Source organism: Bactrocera oleae, chromosome 2, assembly GCF_042242935.1.
Source record: "Bactrocera oleae isolate idBacOlea1 chromosome 2, idBacOlea1, whole genome shotgun sequence".
Taxonomy (NCBI): Eukaryota; Metazoa; Arthropoda; class Insecta; order Diptera; family Tephritidae; genus Bactrocera; species Bactrocera oleae.
This window is the reverse complement of record NC_091536.1, coordinates 10339845-10362777: the sequence shown is the minus strand read 5'-3', so window position 1 is coordinate 10362777 and position 22933 is coordinate 10339845. Positions and strand designations below refer to the sequence as shown.

Here is a 22933-nt window from a genome sequence, read left to right as displayed (position 1 = left end):
AATAATATTTAATAGCTTGATGTAAAAAAAGTTACAGCAAGTAAAAAAATTATTTAAATTTTTTAATGAATTCAGTATGTACTATATACATTTAGTCAATCGGACTGGAGTTTAAAAAAAAGTATTAACATATTTTTATGATTGCTTTGCATTATGTGATCTTTCTACTAGTTTGTTGCTGCATGCCTCAATTGATTTTCGTTTTTTCCATTATCTAAATTAATTTCAGAATTTACGCTTTCGATCTGTTGCCTGTCGTCAACAAATATCTTTTTATATATTTTAATTTTTTTTATCTTATTTTTACACAGAGTTAATTTACATACATTTATGCTATATGAAATGAAAAAATTTCTGCAAACAAATCGTGCTTAGTGTAATTATTGGTTTTGCTTGTGCTATTTGTATGTACGGCACAGATAAATAGTTTTAGTGCTTATGCTAAAATTATTTTATGCATTTAAATTTAGAAAACAAAAATATTTTTTTTTGAATTATTATTCATTAACTCCGTAATTACACTGTTTTTTGCTGGCATTTTTATGTTAATTAACTTTTTTTTTCAATCTTAAGGTGCGTACACACATATTTTATTACTTAGACATACAATTATGTAGACATAAGCACATTCAGTCGTTGAATTTAAAAATTTTGCACTTATTTCAATTATTGCTATACTTTATGTGAACTTAATCCCAAAGAAAGAAAATTAATTTATTAAAAAATTTATAATGAAATTACACTAAGTAAAAAACGTATTTTTTGTTTTTGCAGCGTGTTTTTCATTGCGCTTGCATATTTTATGCCAAAATTATATTATAATTAGCATAACGGGATCTTCATATTTGCTGACTGTGTTAGAGGGAAAGAGCATAGTGTTTGTTATGTGCTATACACTTTCAAACGCGCTCTTTCTCTCTCTATCTCTCTCCTATGTTCGTCACTACACGCTCATTCTGCACTTTTAACAGCGCTCAATTAGTCTGCATACTATTGTGCCTAACTGTAACTGTTCTATGCATTTTAACTAATTACGCTTGCTCTTAGTTGTATTTATACTTAATAACTAACTTATTCGTCGTTTTACACTTGCATCTTCGGTAGAAAAAAATGTGGCATTTGTTGATGATTGTTCAACTACAACAATTTTTGTTTTTGTGTTTTATTTCATATACCTAATCATACATACACATACTAAATACATATCTATAAACTCGTTTACTTTTGTAGTTTCTTTTCAGCTGTTTAGTAAACATTTATCATACGGTAAATTAGTTAATTAGTAACGTGATTTTTAGCTCTTTGTGTTATTACCTGTTAATATTTTTAATAATATTTAAGTTAATATTATTTTGTGTTTTATTAATTTTTAAACATACCTGGATGGCTGAGTGAGCTTTTTTTTTGCAAATATACTCTACCATATGCACACTTTAGACTCAAGTGTTACATTTTACAGACATTTAAGCTTGCGCTCTTGAGTGAAATTTACTTCACTCGCTCTCACTCTCTTTCTCTCTTACTCGTATATATGTGCTTGCTTGAGTATGCATACACATATTAACTGTTTTTGCGCCTTCTCTACACACTGATTTTTTTTTACCATTTTAATTTACTAATTCTCAACTACTTTACGGCAACAATTTTATTTTGATCAATTGCTCTCCAACAACACGCGCTGTAGTATTCTCCATAATAATATTATCGCGGAAAATTATCTTAAGTCGCTCATAACCAACGCCACGCCCATCTAATGCAATTCTGTCCTCGCTTACGTTTTGCTCTTCTGATTTAACAATTATTTTCAATTGCATTTTAGCATTTTTATTTAGGTTGTTTTGTTTTAGGACGTTAGACGCGTCATCGTTATTAACTACTTCTGCTATGTTATCAGTTTTATTAACGTCGTCACTTGTTATTTGTTCAGCTTGTTCATCGTGTATTGGGTATTTATCATTAGTTATGTTAACATTTTTTACTATTTCGTCGTCTTGTTGTCCTTCGCCAGCACCAATAAAATTTTGTAAAATACGTTCGACCATTGCAATGGCATCGTTGTATTATCCGCGATCGTCATCGCGTGCGGCGAAGAGGGTTCGCATCGAGCTGGTGATTAAGTTCCACCAGCCCGCTGCGAACCCAAGCGGTCGCTATAAGCTATTCTCACTGCCCATTTTTAGCAGTTCGAACTTCTTCTTAGCGATTTTCGAATATAAAATATCGATCGGTTGTGATTGATCGTACAAACTGGGCGCTTGCAGGATAATCAGCGCTGTGCCGACCACACATGCAATCGCGAAGATCCACAGGAATAGACGATCCAATACCATGGCAACATATTTCCAATCTTCTTCCACCTGTAAAGAGAATTCAAGATAATGTGTGTTTATTACTTTTTTTTCAATAGATGTTACTAATTCTATTTCTTAAACCATTTGTCAATTGTTCGCTCGAAGCTTTTGTCTGAAATAAAGAAATATAGTACGGAATATTTAAGATAAATTATTTACTTTCGTTCAGAAATTACTGATGCTTCATATCTACGGGTAAAATGTGGACCTGTCATATATTAGCAGAAGCAAATCAACTCTCAAACAAGTGGAGTACTCAAGAGCTTACTTCGAAGATAAGGTTCCACTTTGAAAAAATTATGACCATATTTTTGGGGATGCGGGAACCGAATCAATTTATGACCTACAAATATTAAATCTACAACATTACGTTGAAAGGATGCATTATAGATTGCAAGCAAACAATTCCAGCTATTATACGAAGCATAGACAAAAAATAGTTAAAAAACAGACATTAACGAAACATAATATTCAAGAGATTTTAGCAATTTTGAAAAATTACAGACGTCATCAATCTTAAATACTGAAATATAAAAATTTTGTGAGCTAATGTTGTCATTAAACTTTGGTTGGTTTAAAAATTACAAAAAATTAATTTTAACGGTTGATTTGAACTTCTTCCCTCCTAAAAATGTTCACAGCTATTATACAAGAGAGGATTTATAAATAAGTAAATATAATATGTTGTTGAGCGCAAACTTTACTGGACCGAGTTGATTAAAGTACATTAATCGAAAATTGAATTTTAATCCATTTGTAATCTTAAATCAATTTCTAAATATGAAATATTCAGGGATATTTAGATGTACATACTTAGTAATAAATTAGATGACTTGGATGTACTCAAATATTGGCCAGTGCTATGATGTCTCATTGTCATAGATGGAAATATGCTGAAATTGAACTATAATCTCGCCTACTTTTTACGTATCATCTTATCATTTTGAAGGATAAAACTTTCCAAAAATAAGGTTTCGGATATAGGTTAGGGTAGTGTGAGGTCATAAATAATACCACTTGGACAGCTAGACCAGACTGGGTATGGTTTAAAACGACGATCACATATTGACCAAACGCCTAGAACTTGTCACAAATTGATTGAGGTGTAAAACTCCGAGTTGGTAGAAAATATGGTGCGATGTTTCAACATTGGTCTGGCGAAAGCTGGACCGTACAGAAGAAAGTGTCTAGATGTCTCCAGCTCATCTTTCTCATTGCAAATTTGAAAAGTTCTATTCTCAAAAACCTTTAGCCTCTGCGTGAGTGCCAATGGGACATGTGTCCAGTTAGCGTCTTTCATTGCGCCGATGTGAGACTAGCTAAGAGCTAGCAGTTCAATGGACCTTTTACGTTTCCCCCTGCCCCAGAAGGCTATCGTTAATATACCAGCATTATACGACTTAACATTTTGAAAGTAAATAACCAAACAATAAGAAACCAATCCCAACTCGTCTCACCCCAACAAAATTCTAATTAAATTAGGGCTAATAATCAATAATATTATAGATAAGTGCGGGTTGCTGAGCAATGCTTGCTGAGCTCACGCGAAATTCACGAAGACAAGGGAACTTGTCAGGCACCGAGACAAATTTAATATGGAAGTAGCTTGATGCTACTACTATCACTATCAGCGATGGCTTTACCGAGTGCCCTCCACCAGTAAAATACACCATAGATACCATGTCCTAATATGCGACGATCCTATCTAAAACCAGCCAAAAGCGTTTCATTCGAGATTTAAGTGTTACAACTGAAAATCACCGAAATCAGACTATATCTTTTCAATCTTCCAGTTCCCAGTTATTATGAGCACCGTTCCTACAGCAGAATTTATAGCGAAAATGTCAGTCAATTAGCGATATGTGATGGCCATCTTTTCTTGATAATAATGCTCTCTGGTGATAAAAATTATGTCCAATATTATACATAGAATTTTGGCTGCCTTTATATCGAAAATATCGGACAATTTGTGTTATACATTAATGAAATTAAAAATGCCTCGCATAGTCGAAACTTTAAGAAATGTAGGTTTTTTGAAAATACCAAATTTAGCGCAGATGAAAACATTTGCAAAATTTACTCTATTCCAAATATTCAGTGCCCTTCAAAAATATACAATCGATTTATATACAGCTCTGCTACTAATTGACCTTGTTCATACAAAATAATATTGAAAATTTCTAATTCCATTTAAAAGCTCTAATGAGCTTCAATATATGTTACACGAATTAATAGAATTTATAAACTTAATTATTGGTTTTAAGTACAACATTATTGTTTAATTAAAATTGGCACACTGCCAATGAAGTAATTAAAAATCAATTTAACGATGCCTATTTAAATTAGTTGGAATTTCTATTAAGCCAAAACTTTCGAAAATATCACAGCCTTGAAGCGTGCCACTTAGTGATCATGACAACGAAAACAACCAATTGACATTTGAATTTCCGGTGAAATGAAACCGCTCATTAAAGGTTGACTTGCAACAATGCAATTATAACTGTTATGGAGCTGCAGTTTTCTACGTGTATGTGCAAACTCTGTAGTCTACTCAACACTACTCATATATAACTGCATGTGCTGAAAGTTTTCAGTTTTCACTTCATCTGCCAGTTTAAACCGTCCTTGCTCTAATTTTTCAATTATTTATAGTTACGTAAGCAAATGAGTGCATATGTAGTGTTATTTGCTGCAATCCAGTTGAATATGTAGAGAGATTCTCGTGAAAAAGTATAAGCTTTCAAAGTTCGTTTTAATGCTTCAGCGATGAGTTTAATGAGCTTCGTGTGCGCTTTATGTATCCAGGGATGGTGATTAATTTGCCTCAGGTTTTTTCTTCAAATCAGTTTAATCTACTCTTCCGAATATTAATAGCTCATAAAAAATGATGGCCAAATTTGTCAAATAGAGCTACGAACTACTGTCCTATCTTCATTTTGCTTTCAATAAGATTATTTTTCTCCTAGTTTGCATATCCAGAGTATACATTTTTTTTAAGTAGTTGGCGAATCTCTTAACGGAGATTCAGTTGAGAAATAACTCGCGATTTTTCCAAATCTTTCTTTTTTCGATTGTAGGATAAATACTTCTTTCTCTTATAAAATAAGCAAGCTTTATCTTTTAGTCTTCGAAGCGACCATATTGCCCTATTTAATATTTTTAGTTAGTTCGACTCTATAACGAAAGTAGAACCGCAAACAGGATGTGTATTTTGTGTCTTTTATTTTATGTATTTTGTGGATCGCATTCTGGAAGTGAGTTGTTTAGTTTATAGTACCGGCAAGAAATAAGGTTTCTATTGGAATGAAGCTAGGTTAGGTTACGAGGTCGATGCTAACACGAATATCAGTTGAACGCTGGTCCGTTGTAGTACCTAAGACTCCTATATAATAGATCATAACACCCTTACAAATTGCCGAAGTGCTTTGAGTCTATCACAAATTTGTTGAGACCGGAAATGTCAGTTTTGGTTATGTCTTCTGATTTGCCGAAGGGAAGACTACCGAAATGTCTTAGCCTCAGTCTTGCAAAGTCTGGTCAATGTTGGGAAAAGTGCCGGGATGTGTCTTACCCTGCTCCATACAACTTTTACAAATAGCATCCGACAAGGTTTTTAGCCTAACCACGTGAATACCTATTGGACAATGTTCAGTAAGCTGCTTCGCCAGCACCTTCTAAGCACACGCGAGGTCCTTTGGTAACTGGTATTAATAATGTTGCGCATATCAGCTTGTGGGATGCCGATGCTCTCGAATAAGTACAAGTGAGAGTTAAGTAGCGTCTATAAATTGAGGATACCACGAATTCTGAACTTTTCTTAGTTCGCGTCTGTTGTTTTCTTTCAAAGCTATATTTCTTAACTAATATCACCCCTTAATCCCGCAGTACCACACAATTTCGTAACTAATTGGCTTAGCAGCCGGGTGGATTTTCATTGAATGTTGCTAATACTTGTACATAGGCGAGTTCACAAATATGTGGGTGCGCATGCAAGCCATGCGACTTAAGTGCCTTTGAAGCGTTCACCTACCATTTGCCACATGCCATGCAATGTAAATGCAGCCGCTTGCAGTTTTCATATTTGTAAATCAGCAGCGATGACATACCAAAATAGGCAAAGCAAATCACGCAGATAGACAGTCGACGTGAACCACAGGCGAGGTGAGCGGTGTGACAACCTCAGGGGAAGTTTATCAGTTCGACAGCGGTGACGGCAGAAATTCGATTTGAGCCAGCTTTGTCGCAATCATCAATAATGCCAATGATGATGACGATGATGCAAGCAGCAGCTGGCAGTTGTGCAGCAGCCGCAACAACGACTAAGCAGCCATAATGGTGATAGTAGAAGGTTTCCTTTTTTCGAGTCGTTGGAAAATTTAACGGCAATGGCAGCTGCTGGTATTGCCGTTGCATCAGCTGTCAATGCTTGGCATACTGATGACGTGCAAACACACACAACAGACGGGGCAAAACGCAGCGCTGTTGTGCAGCATTGGCAATGCGTTGCCCGTGCAACGGAGCGTATGAGTAACATATTTGCACAGTTCGCTTCAGAGGCAAGCACATAATAACATAGTATACATATTTGTATATATACATGTATAGATGTATGTGTAGGCGCTTCTACTACGCTATTAGATATATCATAAAAAGCCACCTTAACTTGCACTCCAATGCAATTTGCGAGGTTAGCGTTGATTAGAGGGAGAAACACATATTAATATATGCATACATATAGCTGCCAGCGCCCATATAGTGAAGCAGTCGGTGGATATCTATGCCAAACGGAATATGTGTGCAATGAATTTATATCGAACGAAAAAATATAGGTTTTAGAAAGCTACTAAATACATTGGGTGTGGTAGCTTTTAAATCTTATTGCCATGATATTTAACGAAATACAATTTAATTTTGATACAAAAAACTTTAACCTCGGCTAGACTGAAGCTATAATACCCTTCACAAGTTCAAGTTTTCTAACAAGAACTTGGTATTCAGTTTGTATGTAACCGATCTGAACATTTTCTTCGGAGATTATATTGTTGCTTTGGAGCATATTTCATGCCAATTTCATCAAAATATCTTGTCAAGTAAAACAAAAAAAAAAAAGATCCTTACAAAAAAGCTATTGTGTTCGTTTAGTTTGTATGGCAGCTATATGCTATAGAGTCCGATGTTCCGCGGTTCTAACAGTTTCTTGGGGAGAAAAGAACGTGTACAAAATTTCAGATCGATATCTCAAAAACTGAGAAACTGGCGCGCGTATATACACCCAGACAGACATGTTTAAATAACCTCAGTTCGTGACGCTGTCGTTTGGTGTACAATTTTGTTGAGCAAGGGACAGTGGGAGACCATTAATAAGTTTTCAGAGATGGAGTTGCCATGATTCCACAAGTATCGTTCCGCTTAGCATTTCGGGAAGAGTTGCTGAACTACTTTGCGGCGCATTTTGAGTGATGATTTTAATTAATTTCCACGTAAATTGCAATTAATACAAAAATAATTGAAGCCGTCGAAACAGCTCGTTTTCTGGGCCTACCGTTAGATGACTTCGATGACAACTAACCCGAACCTCGCCAGCCATGCGTGGATTACATTATCACTACAACAACAACAACAACCAATATCATAGATATTAAATGATATACAAAGTTTGATAACTGGAATTTCTTAAAAAGGCGACGAGATACGACATGGGTTGGCTTGCGCAAACTTAATTAAGCTCCACAAAAAATAATGTTGAAAGGAAAGTTTGGAAAACTTCTTTCATCTTGATATTTTTATTACATATTAAGGGCTTTTCTCAAATAGTTCCGCGTACCGGCCTTACTTCATATGTAGAGCTAGTGTCCTCTTATCTGTAACTTTGAATCTGCAAAATAATATAATATTTAATTTTTATTTTTATTTACAATTTATATGCATATACGATGAATGCATGTATGACACGAAAGTAGTGCATATTACGAGCAAGTGTACGATAATAGCAATGCGTGGAGATGCGCTGCGAACTAATTAAAAACTTCAATGTTGATGACAAATGATGTCTATGCTAGTTTTAAGTAAATAAATAAAGTCACACTTGCACTTACGCTCTCAAATTTATCTTTGTTTTTCACATGTTGTGCTATAAATCGCGATCCCTCGATTGTCTTCTCCATTTCGCGCATATACGGCTTGTCAAAGGTCGGACTCAAGTCGGCATGACAACAGCCGGGACTGATATCCCCATTGCCCGATGGACTGAAGAGGTCATCATCGGCGCCGGGCAGTGGCAGTGCTGAGGGTAGGGGCGGATCACCAAAACAGGGCGCTATGCCGCCCGCGGCAGCCAAATCGAAACGATGTGAGGCAGGAAGTGCTGCAATGAAATTAAGTAAAAGATTTGTATATAATTTGAATTAAAATTTTTCAATAGAAATTTTGTTGCATAATAATAATAATAATAGTGTTAATTTTGAGATCAATATCAAAATAAGATATTAAAAAAGGTTTTTATATAACAAACTTACGTTAGACTTTATGGTCTAAATTCGTTTATTGCAACCCCAAAACAGAGACCGTAAGTTCGCTACAATTTGTATTGTATCTTAGAAATCTTTGTAAATGAGTAAATCTAAAAATCTTTAAAGAAGATATGCCTCTTATAAAATACTCCACAATAAGTCGAATAGGGTTTCTACCTGAGATTGTGAAGAAGAGAATAAACTGTTTTAGGTGTAAACAAAATGATCGCTGGCTCGTTGTTGCGGAGCTTTACGAAAACCAGTAGAATTTACCTACTTAAAAGCTTAAGAGGACAATGGGTTTGCACTAATATGGCACCCTAAGATTGTAAGATTTACCGTCACACTACGGAAGTGAAAAATATGTATAGAGCTTTTGTGCTGTCACATTTACTCGTGATGAGCCTTCTAGCTTACACCAATACGACGAGTCTGTTATACCAGTAAGCAGTCATAGATCATGAGACATGTTTTTAATTCAATTACTTTGATTTAATTATAACATTATTATATACTAGTATACAGTGCTTTAACAAAGATTTTGAAAGTGATTTTTATTGACGTGAAACAACAGATGCGAGTTAGTTTTTGTTTGGAAAACCAACGTATTCACACGAGTGACTCTAAGTTTAATGTCTAAAGATATTAAGTTTCGTGGCCCAAAATATTTGAAAAATCGATGGTACTAAGGAACGAATTTGGTTGCTAATTTTAAATGAAGTTCAATAAAAAAAATATGAAAATAATAAAAAAATTGACGAAACATATTTAAAGAAGGCTTTGTGTGTAGATCCGCTGGTGTTGTTGAAAATACTGAAACACGCTGAAACACGTTGAAAACCGTTGATAACGAATTTCACAACATTTCCAACATACAACACACGGCACGTTAAATGCAAACATCGATGTTGAGCTCCACTAATTAAACGCACAGCTAAGATATGTTATCCTAGAAACCCTTGTACATACCTTTCTAAAATGTTTTACAACTCTTCTCAGTAGAAGATGCAATATTTTTCTTCACTAAACTTCTTGCATTTTTTCAAAGGCTAAAACCTACCACGCGCATTTTTTACATTTCGCGAAATGCGCATTCTTCGCTGTACGCAACCAATTAGAAAGATCCAAGAGTATTCGGATGTTGCCATATTACAGTATTAAGATTGCTGTGCAACATGACTGCGCGCAGGCCATATCAAATTGAAGCCTTCGAGGTATTATAGTAGAATCAAAACACTTTCTCAGCAAAATGCTGGTGCACAGCGAAGGCAAAGTAACGTGAGCAAGCAACACGAAGAAGCACGGGAATAAGCATGTGTAATGCTGCCAAACGCGTTCGTTATGTGGGAGCTTACGGAAAAAAAGAAATGGAAAAACACATTGCAGTAGCCCTTCGAATTACTTGGATGCACGATATGCATGCTGAGCTGGTGTGCGGCGCGTTTGAGCAAACGAGTGCGAATCAAGTAAATTGAAAATTTTACAATTTTCTAACGGAAAAAAAGCACGATGATTTCAAACAACAACAGCAAAAAGGGAAAAAGAAAAGCAATCTAAGTGCTATTAAAGGCTAAGGCAAAGCACAGCGCGTAATGGCAACTAAAATGGCGCAGAATGAAATAAAGCAGCTGAAATTGAAAAAAAATACTCACAGTGCGTAGTAACGTGGCTAGAAATGTAAAATTTTAACGCTGCGTGCGATTTGCAATGATTTATTTTCACTGCAAGTGAGAGAATGCTTTACGAGTAGTTGGCAACAGTGCGAGTGCATGCAAGTTCAAGACGTAGAGTAGGATATGTTCTGTCATGTCAAATTTAAAACGGAAATTTCACTGGAATGTTGCATGAAAAGTTACGCACATATAACATTTAGTTCGGAGGAATGTGCGTATAAAAGAATTATATGCGTTATAAAATATAAAAAATAGAATTCGCATAGTTATACATATATAGCAGGGGTTCATTAGTCTCCGATATACGCTTCAGTGTTTTAATTATAAATGTATCGAACTTTATTGATTTGGTTGTGGAATAGGTTCTTGAAGTAATATAAAACAATTATTTGTAATCGACCTGATTTGTTATGTGGTATAGAAGTCGTGTAGTTGAGATAAAAGACCTACTAGAGAGCGAACAACGATGTGGGTAGATTTAAGGTATTCCTTAGGTACAATACAAGTATATATGCAAATATATCTTGGGCATTGTAAAGTATAATAATTACGTAATGTAATACATATTTTTTCAACTCAAAGTATATAACTTGGATATGCATTGATAAATGTTTTAGCAAAACCGCGAATTGACTAAGTTATGAATTATAAAGTTTTAAAAGTATTATGTTACTCACCTTATTGCATATACTGCAAAAGGTTGCATAAGCAATTTTGTTTATTGAAAACTATTTATTTTTTCTCTAAACAAATTGATTTTTTTACAATTAGTGGTTGAACTAGTAAAAGGAAATTAATTAACTTTTCCTGTAGGCTGTAAGTTTCTGATTAATTAATGGCTAATTTGCAGATATGCTATTAATTAGACATACATTGGAATAATATATAAGACTAAAGTTGTCAACTTAAAAATGCAAGCGGTTAGAAAAAAAAAACTACTAATTGAGTAAATTAAGGCACTTTCTTAATTACGTGGTTGCATAAGGATTTTTAACTATTCATTTTATATAGGGCATTCAAAGCCATTTAATTGCCTAATTGCGTCTTAATTTAATAAATTAGTTAACAATTTAATCGATGAACTACTTAAATTTTTGGCGATGCAGCTTCATCAAAGACCAATGTTTATCGATGATATGGTGAATTCAATCGAGGTCGTGAAGATGGTCCAAAATTAGTTGTTGTTTTGGAAACTACTGATGCTGTGCGATATTGCAAGATCGTTATATGACTTATCGTGAGATTGAGACAAGTATAGACATTATTGAGACCAGCACGCATTTAACATTGGATCCCACACAATTTGTTAATTGCTCAAAAAAAGGCTCGTGTCGGTTGGTCGAGAGAAATGTTAAAAAATGAGATAGCGGTGGATGGATGTTTCAAGATGAGCCGTATTCAACAAAAGTGTTCACGCACGAAGCACTTCCAAGCAAATATTTGCCTATTTTTTCGAAAAAACTACACATGACGCAATTATACCACTAGAACAACGCGGACCAGTAAACTCTGAGTGGTACACAACCATTTGTTTACCACTTATCTTCGAAGAAATAAGGAAAACCAACCACCGAAAACGGATCACTCATCACGACGAAAATACGAACTCTCACACATCAACAAAATATGCACTTAAAACATGAATTTGATGAGTCATTCACCGTATAGTTTTGACCTGGTACCGAATGCCTTTTTTTTATTTCCGTACGTTAAAAATAAACTAAGAGGTCAACGTTTATCGACACGTGAACGCATGTTTTGGAGATATCTCAATCAGAGTGACAAAAGTGCTTCGCCGTTTGGTTCGAACGCATGCAAAAGTGTATAGATCTTAATAGAGAATATTTTGAAAAACAACAAAGCAATTTTCGACGATTAATATTTGTTTTTGTTTTATAATCCCGAAATATAAAAGGCAGTGTATATAAATTTGTTATGAAGAATAGTCAAATAAATCCCCAAACTTATTTCTGCTATTAATGAGCGTTCCCTTAACTTTATTCATTACACACAAAGTAATCATTCTTAATTTGCATACCAGTTGTAGTGGAAAATCACAGAGATAATGCATAGTTTCGTGAGCATTATCGAGATAAAAAAAGCTGGAATATTTTCGCCAGCGGAAAACTTTTAATGGCGCACAATTAATTTGACAACGCGCCTTAATAGATAAAAATCGCTGTTAACTATGTAACCGAAAACATTTGGCAACTGAAACTTGTGCTACAAAATGCAAATAAAATATAAAAAGTTAAATAGTTTCATGAAAATGACAACAAAGTCAACAAAGCGCATGACGCTTAGCGAATGTGGCATGTAAACTCGTACTTAATTTAAATTCTTACGCAGCTGATAGACTGAAAGAGCGGAAAAGTGAAAGAGCGAAAACAAAGGAGGCAGTGAATGAAACTCAACAGCAAAGAGCTATGCAGGCACTAAGCGCGGGAAACTTTCATAAATTTACGCCAGATTAAAATCTGTAAAGAAATAAGGTAATAAAATATGCGACAACAAAAATAAGTCAAATGAAATGAGTTGAAACAAGACACATAGAGAGCGCGAAAGAGAGGCCGACAGATGAAATGAAGAAAAGTAATAAAATGTGAAAAGTAGAATTAGAGCTGGAAATCTTACACAGCCGATGCGCCATTACTCAAGCGCTGAGGAGGTTGAGCCGAACAAGCGGCTGTCAGCAATGAAATGTGACAAAAGTTTGTGGCAGCCACAATGGTGGCAAACGGTGAAGAGGCGGCGGGTGCTAGTGCAGGCGGCCGCGACAATAGTTATTGAAGTTTTCTTTTTTTGCTTGGCGGCAATTGTTGGGAAAAATGCAACTGAAACTATGAGAAAGCACGAACACATACACATACACACATGCTTTTAGCTAGACACGCTAGTGTCGAGTAACTGCCGAATGCGCAGCAGCACAGAAATGCCGTTTGTTAAATGGTTACTCAAGATTTACACAATATAAAGCAATCTAAAGATATTAACGGGGTCTGTATTAAGTGTTATGTGGCGTTAGAGCAAGACTCGGTTGCTTGGCACGATTGTCGTGCGTGTGTGTCGTAAGAGAAGTAGCCTAAGTGCATTGCAACATGAAAAATGATTGTCGAGCAAATTTATGAAGCAAACTTACAGCAAAGGGGATATTAAAAATGAAGCAGTATAACGTAATAAGTGAAAAATTGGAGTAGAAGTAAAAGCCTTGCAAAGACATCAAGACAGCTATCGGCTAAGGATAAGGCAGTGACCAAAGTTGTGCAGCAAGACAGCCGACGGAGTTGTATAAAGTTGTCGAAAAGTGAGTGGTTTTATTTGGAGTGCAGTGATCCATGTGTGCGCGCGCTCGATAGTGTGTGTGTGTGTGTGTGTGGGTGAATGTGATAGAAGGCATTGACCAGTGAAGTCGAAAAAGTGTTGAACATGATAGCAACAAGAAGTTTCTATTACATCGGCACATTAAATGTTTCAATGGAAAATGTTTGTGGGGTACGAGTTAATTGCCTTTAGTACGAGTATATAGGGAGCAACAACCGAGTGTGTTTGTATGTTGCGGAATTTATGTACATATAGCATTGTAAAGTGCCTGCAGTATATTCTGAGATTTTCTTATAACTCATATGATTTTTTGAGCGTAAGTTATGCATAACAGCTATCAACTTTCCAACAAAACTTTATTATTGCAAAAGTGATAGTTTCATATATAAGCTGCCAACGCGTTAGAGTGTAGCGAATCAAACAAACTATACCAAACAGTTTGCAATACACAAGCTTTGTTTAGCGAAGAAATGCTTCTTTCTGCGCCAATTACATATTAGGGATTCCTTGATTTTAAGCCTCGCTCATGCTATTCGTTTTCCATAAACATTTATGTTATACTCTATTTCATGTCCTAAGTTTCTAAAATAATAATATAAAAAGCGTTTTGCTTTCTTCTGCGACGGTAATTTATCGTTTCAGCGATTAAGAATGGTAAAACTGGTCTAAAATATGTACAAATTACAAGTTCACTGTTCAGCACTGAGGAAAGCGTTTATACCACGAAATTGCATACGCTTTTATATCAAATTCAACTCGCCAACTTTGTTGCAAGTAAAATTTTTTAAAAGAGAGGAAAGCTCAACCATATTGAGCAGAGAAAAGAGAAATTGCTGACAGATAGAGATAGACCTGAATAGATGTTTCGCCTTTTAAAAATGCATGCATACAATTGTTTCGCTTAGAATAAAAAAAAAATAAAGAAGGGGTTTCCAAAATTACATCTTTCTACAAAGTTAATGAAATCTTTCTAGAATCTTAGCAACCTATTCGTGGATTAAGAGCAAAGCTGTAGCATTTTTATATACTGTTAAAATTAAACGATTTAGGTTGCCTTTTATATTTCGGGATTAGAGACCAAAAAGCAAATATCTATAATCGAAAATCGCATTATTTTTTTTTTATATTCTCCATTAAGATCTATATACTGTTTCATGCGTTTGAAGTAATTGTCGAAGCACTTTTGCCACTTAAGCGCCCTCTCACGTGTCAAAAACGTTGCCCACTTGGTTGTGTACCACTCAAACTTACTTTTCTGCGTTGTTCTAGTGATATGATTGCGTCATGTGTAGTATTTTCGAAAAAATAAGCAACCATTTGCTTGAAAGTGCTTCGTGCGCAACAATTTTTGTTGGATTCGGCTCATTTTGAAACACCCATACAGTCGATTGCTGTTTACTTTTGTGCTCATACGCGTGAGTCTCCGGCTCATCACTTATCACGATGTCATAGACATGTTTCAAAGCACCGCTGTTTAGTTTTTTAACATTTCTCTCGACCATTCGACACCCCCTTTTTTGAGCGATTAAAGAATTGTGTGAGATCCAACGTGAAGAAATTATTTTTACAGGCAAATATTCAGGTAATATTAAATGTATGCTGGTTTTAATACTACCTATGGTTGTTTTAATCTCATGATAGATCATATGATGATCTTGCAACATCAGTTTGCGCAAAGCTTCAATAGTTTCCAGGACAACAACTGATTTTGGACGACCTACACGAAATTCGTCTTGGTGCAATCTACGATCTCAATTGAATTTACCATACCAGCGATAAACACTGGTCTTTGATGAAGCTTCAGCGCCAAAAATTGAATTAAGTTCATCGATGCTTTGGCTGCTGAGTTAATCCACGTTGTACAATATAAATGCGCTAAAATGTTTGCAATTTCATTCCACTTTTTGGCCGATATGAATATTTTAAGTTACTGTAAGCAACACGAATAGCGCTCGTATGTCAAAACGTTCTGAGTATGTGAAAAATGTTAAACTTAACAATAAAGTTGTGAGTGGCCAGATTGCAACACTCAGGTTGCCAAATCCTGAAATATAAATGGCAACCTACGTAAAAGAGTAGTTTTTGTTAAAACTTTAAGGGATGCAGACGTACAATAGTTCTGCTTAAAAAAAAAAAGTATAACTTCCACAAAGTTATTGGCATCTTTCTAGTATCTTAGTAGCCTATTTTTAGATATAGAGCAAAGTTGTATAATTTTAAATGCATAGTTAAAAGTAATGTTAAAACACACTAACGCACACAAATCCAATCTTGCAGCAAGATAAAGGAAATCTTTACAATATAGCCTCATAACTTACGAATATACTGTTTTTGTTTTCTATAAAGGGTAATTACGGAAGGCATGTTAAGAATAATAGCTCTGATTTAGGGGTGTGGGATTCTGAGAATAAATTCTGTTATTATATTCAAATATGTGCGTAGCTACTTCAGAATCCTCACTTTTTTCTCGCAAAGTTGATACTAATAGTTACTAAGTTTCATTGATAAAAAATTATAACTTATTACAGAATTTCATTTGAGTGAGATTTAGTATTTTCAAGATGTGCTCTTAAGAACTTACCTGGTATACCATAGTCGCCACTAAATCGTTTCGAATCGTAATTCACGAATTTATCCACATCCGGTGGCAAATGGAAGACGTCGGTAAGCACCTCGGGCGGTTGATCGTCCTCGTTGGCTTCGTCTTTCTTCGGTCGTTCGATGCAAAGGAGTTTAGGTAAAATTTGTATAAATAAACGCTGTACCCATGGCGCCATTTTATGTGTCACAGGCGATCTATAAAGAGCACGAGAGTAAAGTGCAGAAAATATTAGCAATACAAAATTTATTTTTGCTAAGCTTATAAATTTGTAATACATACCTAAAGTTAACATTAAGCACCGCAATGGTGACCACAACCGACAGCGTTACCAACATCATAGTGAAGAGCAAATATTTGCCTAATAACGGCACCGTCAGCGATGTTGGCGGTATAATTTCGGCGAGCAGGAGAAAAAACACCGTCAACGATAGCAAAATGCTGATACAAAGTGAGATCTTCTCGCCGGAATCGCTGGGCAAATAGAAGACCAATACCGATAGGAATGAGATACCTACACATGGTATGATTAGATTGACAGTGTAGAAGAGTGTTTTGCGACGCAACGTCAGATTGAAAACGATATCCAAATAGGGCTCTTCACAACAACTATAGAATTTCTCATTACGCACAGCCGGCACACGCATTATATCCCACTCCACAGATATGTAGTAGTCCTGCAGATCGATGCCCACTTCGATGTTATCCGAATCCGCTGTTTGCTTCAAATGGCGCAGATCCACCTGTTTAAGTAGTAAAAAGCGAAAGAAATAGTAATTATAATATAATAACTTATTAATTGCATACATTTTTGAACTCGAATATTTTTCTAACAAATTGAGCAATTTTCGATCGAAAAAGTTTTATCTATGGTCGCGTTGAAGTAGAGAACATAACCAACACCCAATAATTTAGGGAAAGTTAATTTTTAAAAGTTAATTTATAACAGATGACTTCCAAAAACTTGATGTATATTATATATATTTGACTTGGAAAGGCTTGTTTAAAAAAGCTTAAAGCTTTCTACATGTTAAAACTTGCCAATTGAAGAATGTACTAATTTCAGTGAAGTACCTGGACTCCATTTGAATGAATGAGGAAAGACATTAACCAACTCAAAATATGACAAACCTTGCCAATAATCGCCAATCGCAACTAAAATTACATATGTAATCTTTAACATTATGTAGAAAGCTCAGTTTCGTTTCAGCACATCAAACTTGTTGACACCGTTCTATCAATGTGATGCATTCAGATTTTCATGTCGATGCTCGTTACATCCATCTGTTGCATGCCGTTTTAAGACATTCAACTCATAAATTTCACACCTCCCACCTACTTACTATTTCTTCAACATCTCCACGTTTATTTGTTTATTTTTGTACAACAACTTAAATGTTGGTAATTCCTCAGGACTAACAACAAGTGTGGCTTGACTGCTGACTGACAGAGGGAATTTTTTATGCCTTCAATTCATGCGCTTCAATTTCGTTGATATCCTTCGTGGCAGCGAATACTGCATTGTCATGCAACGTTGCATGCAACACATACGTAGACTTAGGTACTTGTAGTTATGTGTTTGTGTGGTTATTCGGCAAGCGACAGTGGCAAGTTCGTGCGCCTGCTGTGTTGTAAAAATATGATAAGGCGATAATCTTTTGACTGTTAGCATTTGTCATGCCCTTGTTGGCGATCCGAGGCAGTGAAATAAGACGAAGTACACAAGGAATTATTAAAGGAAAAAGCGTGAAAGAATATGTTGAATACAAAGATTCGAAAGCGCTTAAATGAATGTGACCGGAATTTTCAAATATCAGAAATATGGTAGAAACGGATAGGCGCAAATACTTTTACTTGTAGAGTTTTCATACTATACATTTGTGTAGAGAACCTCGGTTTGTTAAATCGAATATATGATTAACTCTTCAATATTTTCTATGTGTAGAAAACTTCGTGTTATCTCTAACATGAATAAGTTTAAGACAAGAAAAGCTACGAATGAATATGGAGTCCCCGTCGAGACCTTAAATAGTGCTTACCGTAATGTATACAGCACTGTTAACTTTTGGTTGATATCAGTTAAAGGGGATAGCAGTGAGGTAAAATGGTCTGGCACTTGCCACCATTTATCCAGCTATAATATCCAAGCTGTCGTAGATTTCGTTAGCTAGAGAACTCCAATATTTATTGCTAATAATAGAGAGAAGCGAATCGAACAAACTATACAAACTGTCCTATGTTTATAAAATTAACAAACAATTTTTGTATTTTTATTTTGTAAAGTAAAAACTTGTTTAACACCTATAAAGAAAAACTTGATAGCATTAGGAACCTCTTTGAGGTTGTCTTCGTATACTCGCCCGATCTCGGAGACTACACTACAGGCACGCGACGCGAGATAATGCGCACACTATGCGTTATTGGCCTTTTCTCTCAAAAAACACTACTCATTTTTCGGAACCGCCGATATCGTACCACTATAGCTGTAATGTAGCTGCCATGCAAACTAAACGATCAAACTTCTTTATTTGTGAAAGATATTTTAGCCTCGGTTAGTTAACATTTTTACGCATTTACAGTAACTTATTGAGAATGTGATGGCGTCTAAACAGTGGCTTGAGGATTATAGTCACTCCAAATGCGACAATTTTGTTTATTGACGTACCCATTTAACCAAAAGTGAGCTTAACCAAAGATTGCACACAGCGCGGCATTTTTCTATATTTTCCATTAAAAAAACTAGATCTACAACAATGAGGAAAAAATATTCTAATACAAAATGTTTCGCTCTACAAAATATGTCTTGATGATTTTTTCCATAAAACTTTTACTATAAAAGTTATACGCAGTTAAATTATATATCCAATGACTTGAACATTAATATAACTGATTTATACATTCGGTGTTGCTCATACGACATGGTGTACTGTATGAATGCTCAGTACATGGTGCATAAGGTATAATATAAGGTGATCACATTTGTTCCGGCAAAATCCGGAAAGATTTGTTTTAGTCAAAATAATAGGCAACACATATAGCAACACAATTTTATTCAATTCATTATTTTTTAATTCTTTAATTTCTAAGCCGCGACGAATGGTCCGTTGAGTAAAACTTATACTGACCTTTAATAAAAACACAATCTTTAGCTTTAGTTAGTGCGCTTCTTTGTGCCGATCAGAAAAAGACATTGAGAACGCTAAGAAAATGCTTAAATTTATTTGATTGTAAGCACACAACGCACATGCAAACACACACATACATATATGTTACCAGCTGCCGGTTTCCATCAAAAATTTGTCAAAGCGCAAGTTTATTCGTTATTTTTTTCTGTTTTCTCAGCAAACTTATTGCTTCATCAGTCAATAGTTTTTTTGTTCTTTGTTTTTATTGATGACTACTGTTGTTGCTGTTGTTGTTACATGTATTTCTCTCAACTTATTTTGAAGACAGTTTCAAAGCGTCTTCGTATTTCACTTTACTACGGAAAATATCAAATACATATACGTCTATATATGTATGTATGTTTGTGTGTGTGTGTTTCATTGGTAATTGGTTGAGTTATTTGTAAGAGTCGATTGTATTGAGTTTCCAATCAAGTTTAATAGTAAATTGATTACGCTGAGCTCATCGTAACATTTATTTGATTGAACATTTCGGATGAAAGTGTAATAGTCCATTTATTTGTTGACATGTTACTATACATTTTGAAATATAATATATACTGTTATATTATATAATATATGTTTGTATATAAGAATATTTTAGACTTTACTAGTACATTCGAAATTGAGCGTTTTATGATATAAGAAGAAGAAAATAGAAGCTTACAACTATTTAACTATTGAAATATCGAGATCACACTTTACAAAAAAATTATTTGGATTTATATGCGCAAGCAGTTTAAATAAACCTGTCCGAGTCAAATCTGATCTTTAGTGTATATGCCTTGAGTCTCTCATATTCAAAAAAAAAAAAAAGAAGCTATTAAGTGAAAGTTTTTCTAGTATAGGCACAACTATACGTCGTCCTACCCTAGATTATAAAGCAGAGTATGTTATTATTGCATAGACTTTATGGTTGCTAGAAGCATTCTCTCGAAGCCGTAAGTGAGTGGTAGTGCTATTCCCATTGCTTTGCATATTTTTGCACTTTCTTCAACATATACATATATACAGATTTAGTATAGATAAACCTAACATATAATAGTTTAATAGCTATCGGACATAATAACAAAAAGTGCCTTAATGCATTTTTTATAAATGAGTTGGCACGGATATCTTGATATCTATGAAAGATTTGAGCATATGTATCTTTTATAACATTTTACAACCTGAACTCGGTATATTAAGTTTGCCATAAAGTTTGTAACACCCAGAAGAAAACGGCGGGGACCCTAGAAGCTCATCAATACGAAAAGTTTTATCTGTGTAACCCGTGAGACGTCGTCAAGAAACCCTCGAGCGATTATTGCGATTATTTTCCTATACAAAGTCTTGCAATCGCATAGAAGATGTTTTATAGTCTTTTCCTTTTCTACCTTCTGACAGCTCCTACGATATAAATCCCAAATAGTCGACAAGTCCCCTCAAATGACATCATCTCAACCACGATATGGACATACCGGGATAACATAAAAGCGTTAACATTTTTCTGGGAACATGAAAATTGCTATCGTGGCTTTAAAAGTCTATAAAAATTATTTTATGTGCATACCAAAGTCCGGACGCCATATCTTTGACAGCTGATTATTACTTGGTTGAACGTCGATTGGATTCTGGTGTGAAATGACATTTTCGGCACAAAATTTTGGGTTTGGTACGATTGAACAGCTGCAAATAACTCCCGGAAGTTACAATTCATTGTCATATTTTGTCGATTGTGAGCTCGTAATAGAGAGGGAGTTCAGAAATTGACTTGCGCTGCTGGTTTTCCCTACTATTAAGTAAAGTTTTTGACTAATTTTATTGTAATCAAATTTATTGCCGGCTATTCAATTGTGGACTCATGACAGAACTTCAAGTTGGTATAAAGACGACTTCGGTCATATCTATTTTCAAATGATAACTAAGGTAATAAAAAATTATATTAAATATTATGATATGAAGCAACATTCTTTAGATATTAGACACAATGATTTCTGGTGAAAAAGAGTAATTATATTTTCAGAAATCAAGTAATATTTTATGTGATAACCCGTTATGAAAACAACGTTCTACACCATTATTACAAGCAGTAAAAAAAATCTCAATAAAACACTTGTATAATATTGTAAATGTGTATATGTCTATCAAGAAAAAACCATTACAATACAAGAAAAGTAAGTTAATAAAAAACTGTTACAACAGATGTGAATAAAAAGCAGTGAATAAAATTTTTTTTTTTTCAAAACCTTTATTTGAAGTTTGCTCGGACTCACTTTTTATCTCCGCCATTTTTTGTTACTTTTTTATTGTAGCATAATTTCTTTTGTGCTCCGACCACTCCATATTTTTTTATCGCCCAGGCAATTGTAAATATCATTTTCAGCAACGCAACAGTTGCGGCCTGCCCCACATGTTACACAACACCTCGCATCCTATCCAGGCGCTTTCATAAAAACTCATTTCAAATCACTCACATTATTTCTCAGCTTTATTTCTTTTGTTGTAATATTTTGTGTTTTTTTGCACTCTCTTTCTTTGTTATAATTTTTCAGCACACAGCACGACACTCTCGTGTGGCCTATGACTTTTTCACTTCATTTCATCTCATTTCATTTCACTTTGTCATTTTACGCCCCTCTTTAAATTCACTCTGTCTGACATCATTGACATTTGTCTTATTGCATTCTCTCACACAAATGTCCCTTGTCCCTCATTCAATTGTCTTCGTTACACTCAACCACTCCTCATTCGCACACCTACACGCAATAGCTTGAGTTTATTTGCTTTTGTGTGCTGCCATTTTATATGAATGTGATGCTTGCACACATTTTGACAGTTGGATATTTTTCAAAATGTCATTGTCATAGTACATATAATGCAGTTGTGTCTGTTACACGCACAAACACGTGTTAACACTGATGCTCAGAAGTATGTATAGAATTGTCAAATTTTACTTTTAGGCTTGAGGAGAAGTGTAACAAAAAAGAAACAAATTTCGAGCTAACAATGTTAACTAGTATTTCTATGGAGACAGGCTGCCTGCTAAATTTACTGGTTTCATAAGCTTGTGAAATGAGGCAATTTAGACCAAATGTAAGGACCGCAAAAGTGGTTTGAATGAAATACTGATTTCATCAATGGAGAAATTTCAACCTATGATATTTCCAGGTCTAGCTATGGTCTTGTTATGAGACAAACTTACTCGTATATATACTATATATCCACATTATTCGAATTTCAAGAAATCATTATATAGATTTTCATACTCTTGTTGCGAAATATAAAAGTTTTGTTCACCTAACGGTTGTTTGTATCACCTAAAACTAATCGAGAT

At 34.9% G+C, this 22933-nt stretch overlaps 1 protein-coding gene across 1 annotated transcript in view; it reads right to left on the bottom strand.

The window, feature by feature from the left end:
- Positions 1-514: 514 nt before the first annotated feature.
- nAChRalpha1 (nicotinic acetylcholine receptor alpha1) overlaps positions 515-22933 on the bottom strand; it is a 67876-nt gene continuing 45457 nt past the window's right edge. Inside the window, exons 5-8 of the mRNA XM_014238185.3 lie at positions 16736-17196; positions 16436-16650; positions 8447-8715; positions 515-2357 (exon numbers count right to left, since the gene is read on the bottom strand). Coding sequence (XP_014093660.2) covers positions 2151-2357; positions 8447-8715; positions 16436-16650; positions 16736-17196 — 1152 coding nt within the window. The 3' untranslated portion in view covers positions 515-2150. The remainder of the gene's footprint in view (positions 2358-8446; positions 8716-16435; positions 16651-16735; positions 17197-22933) is intronic.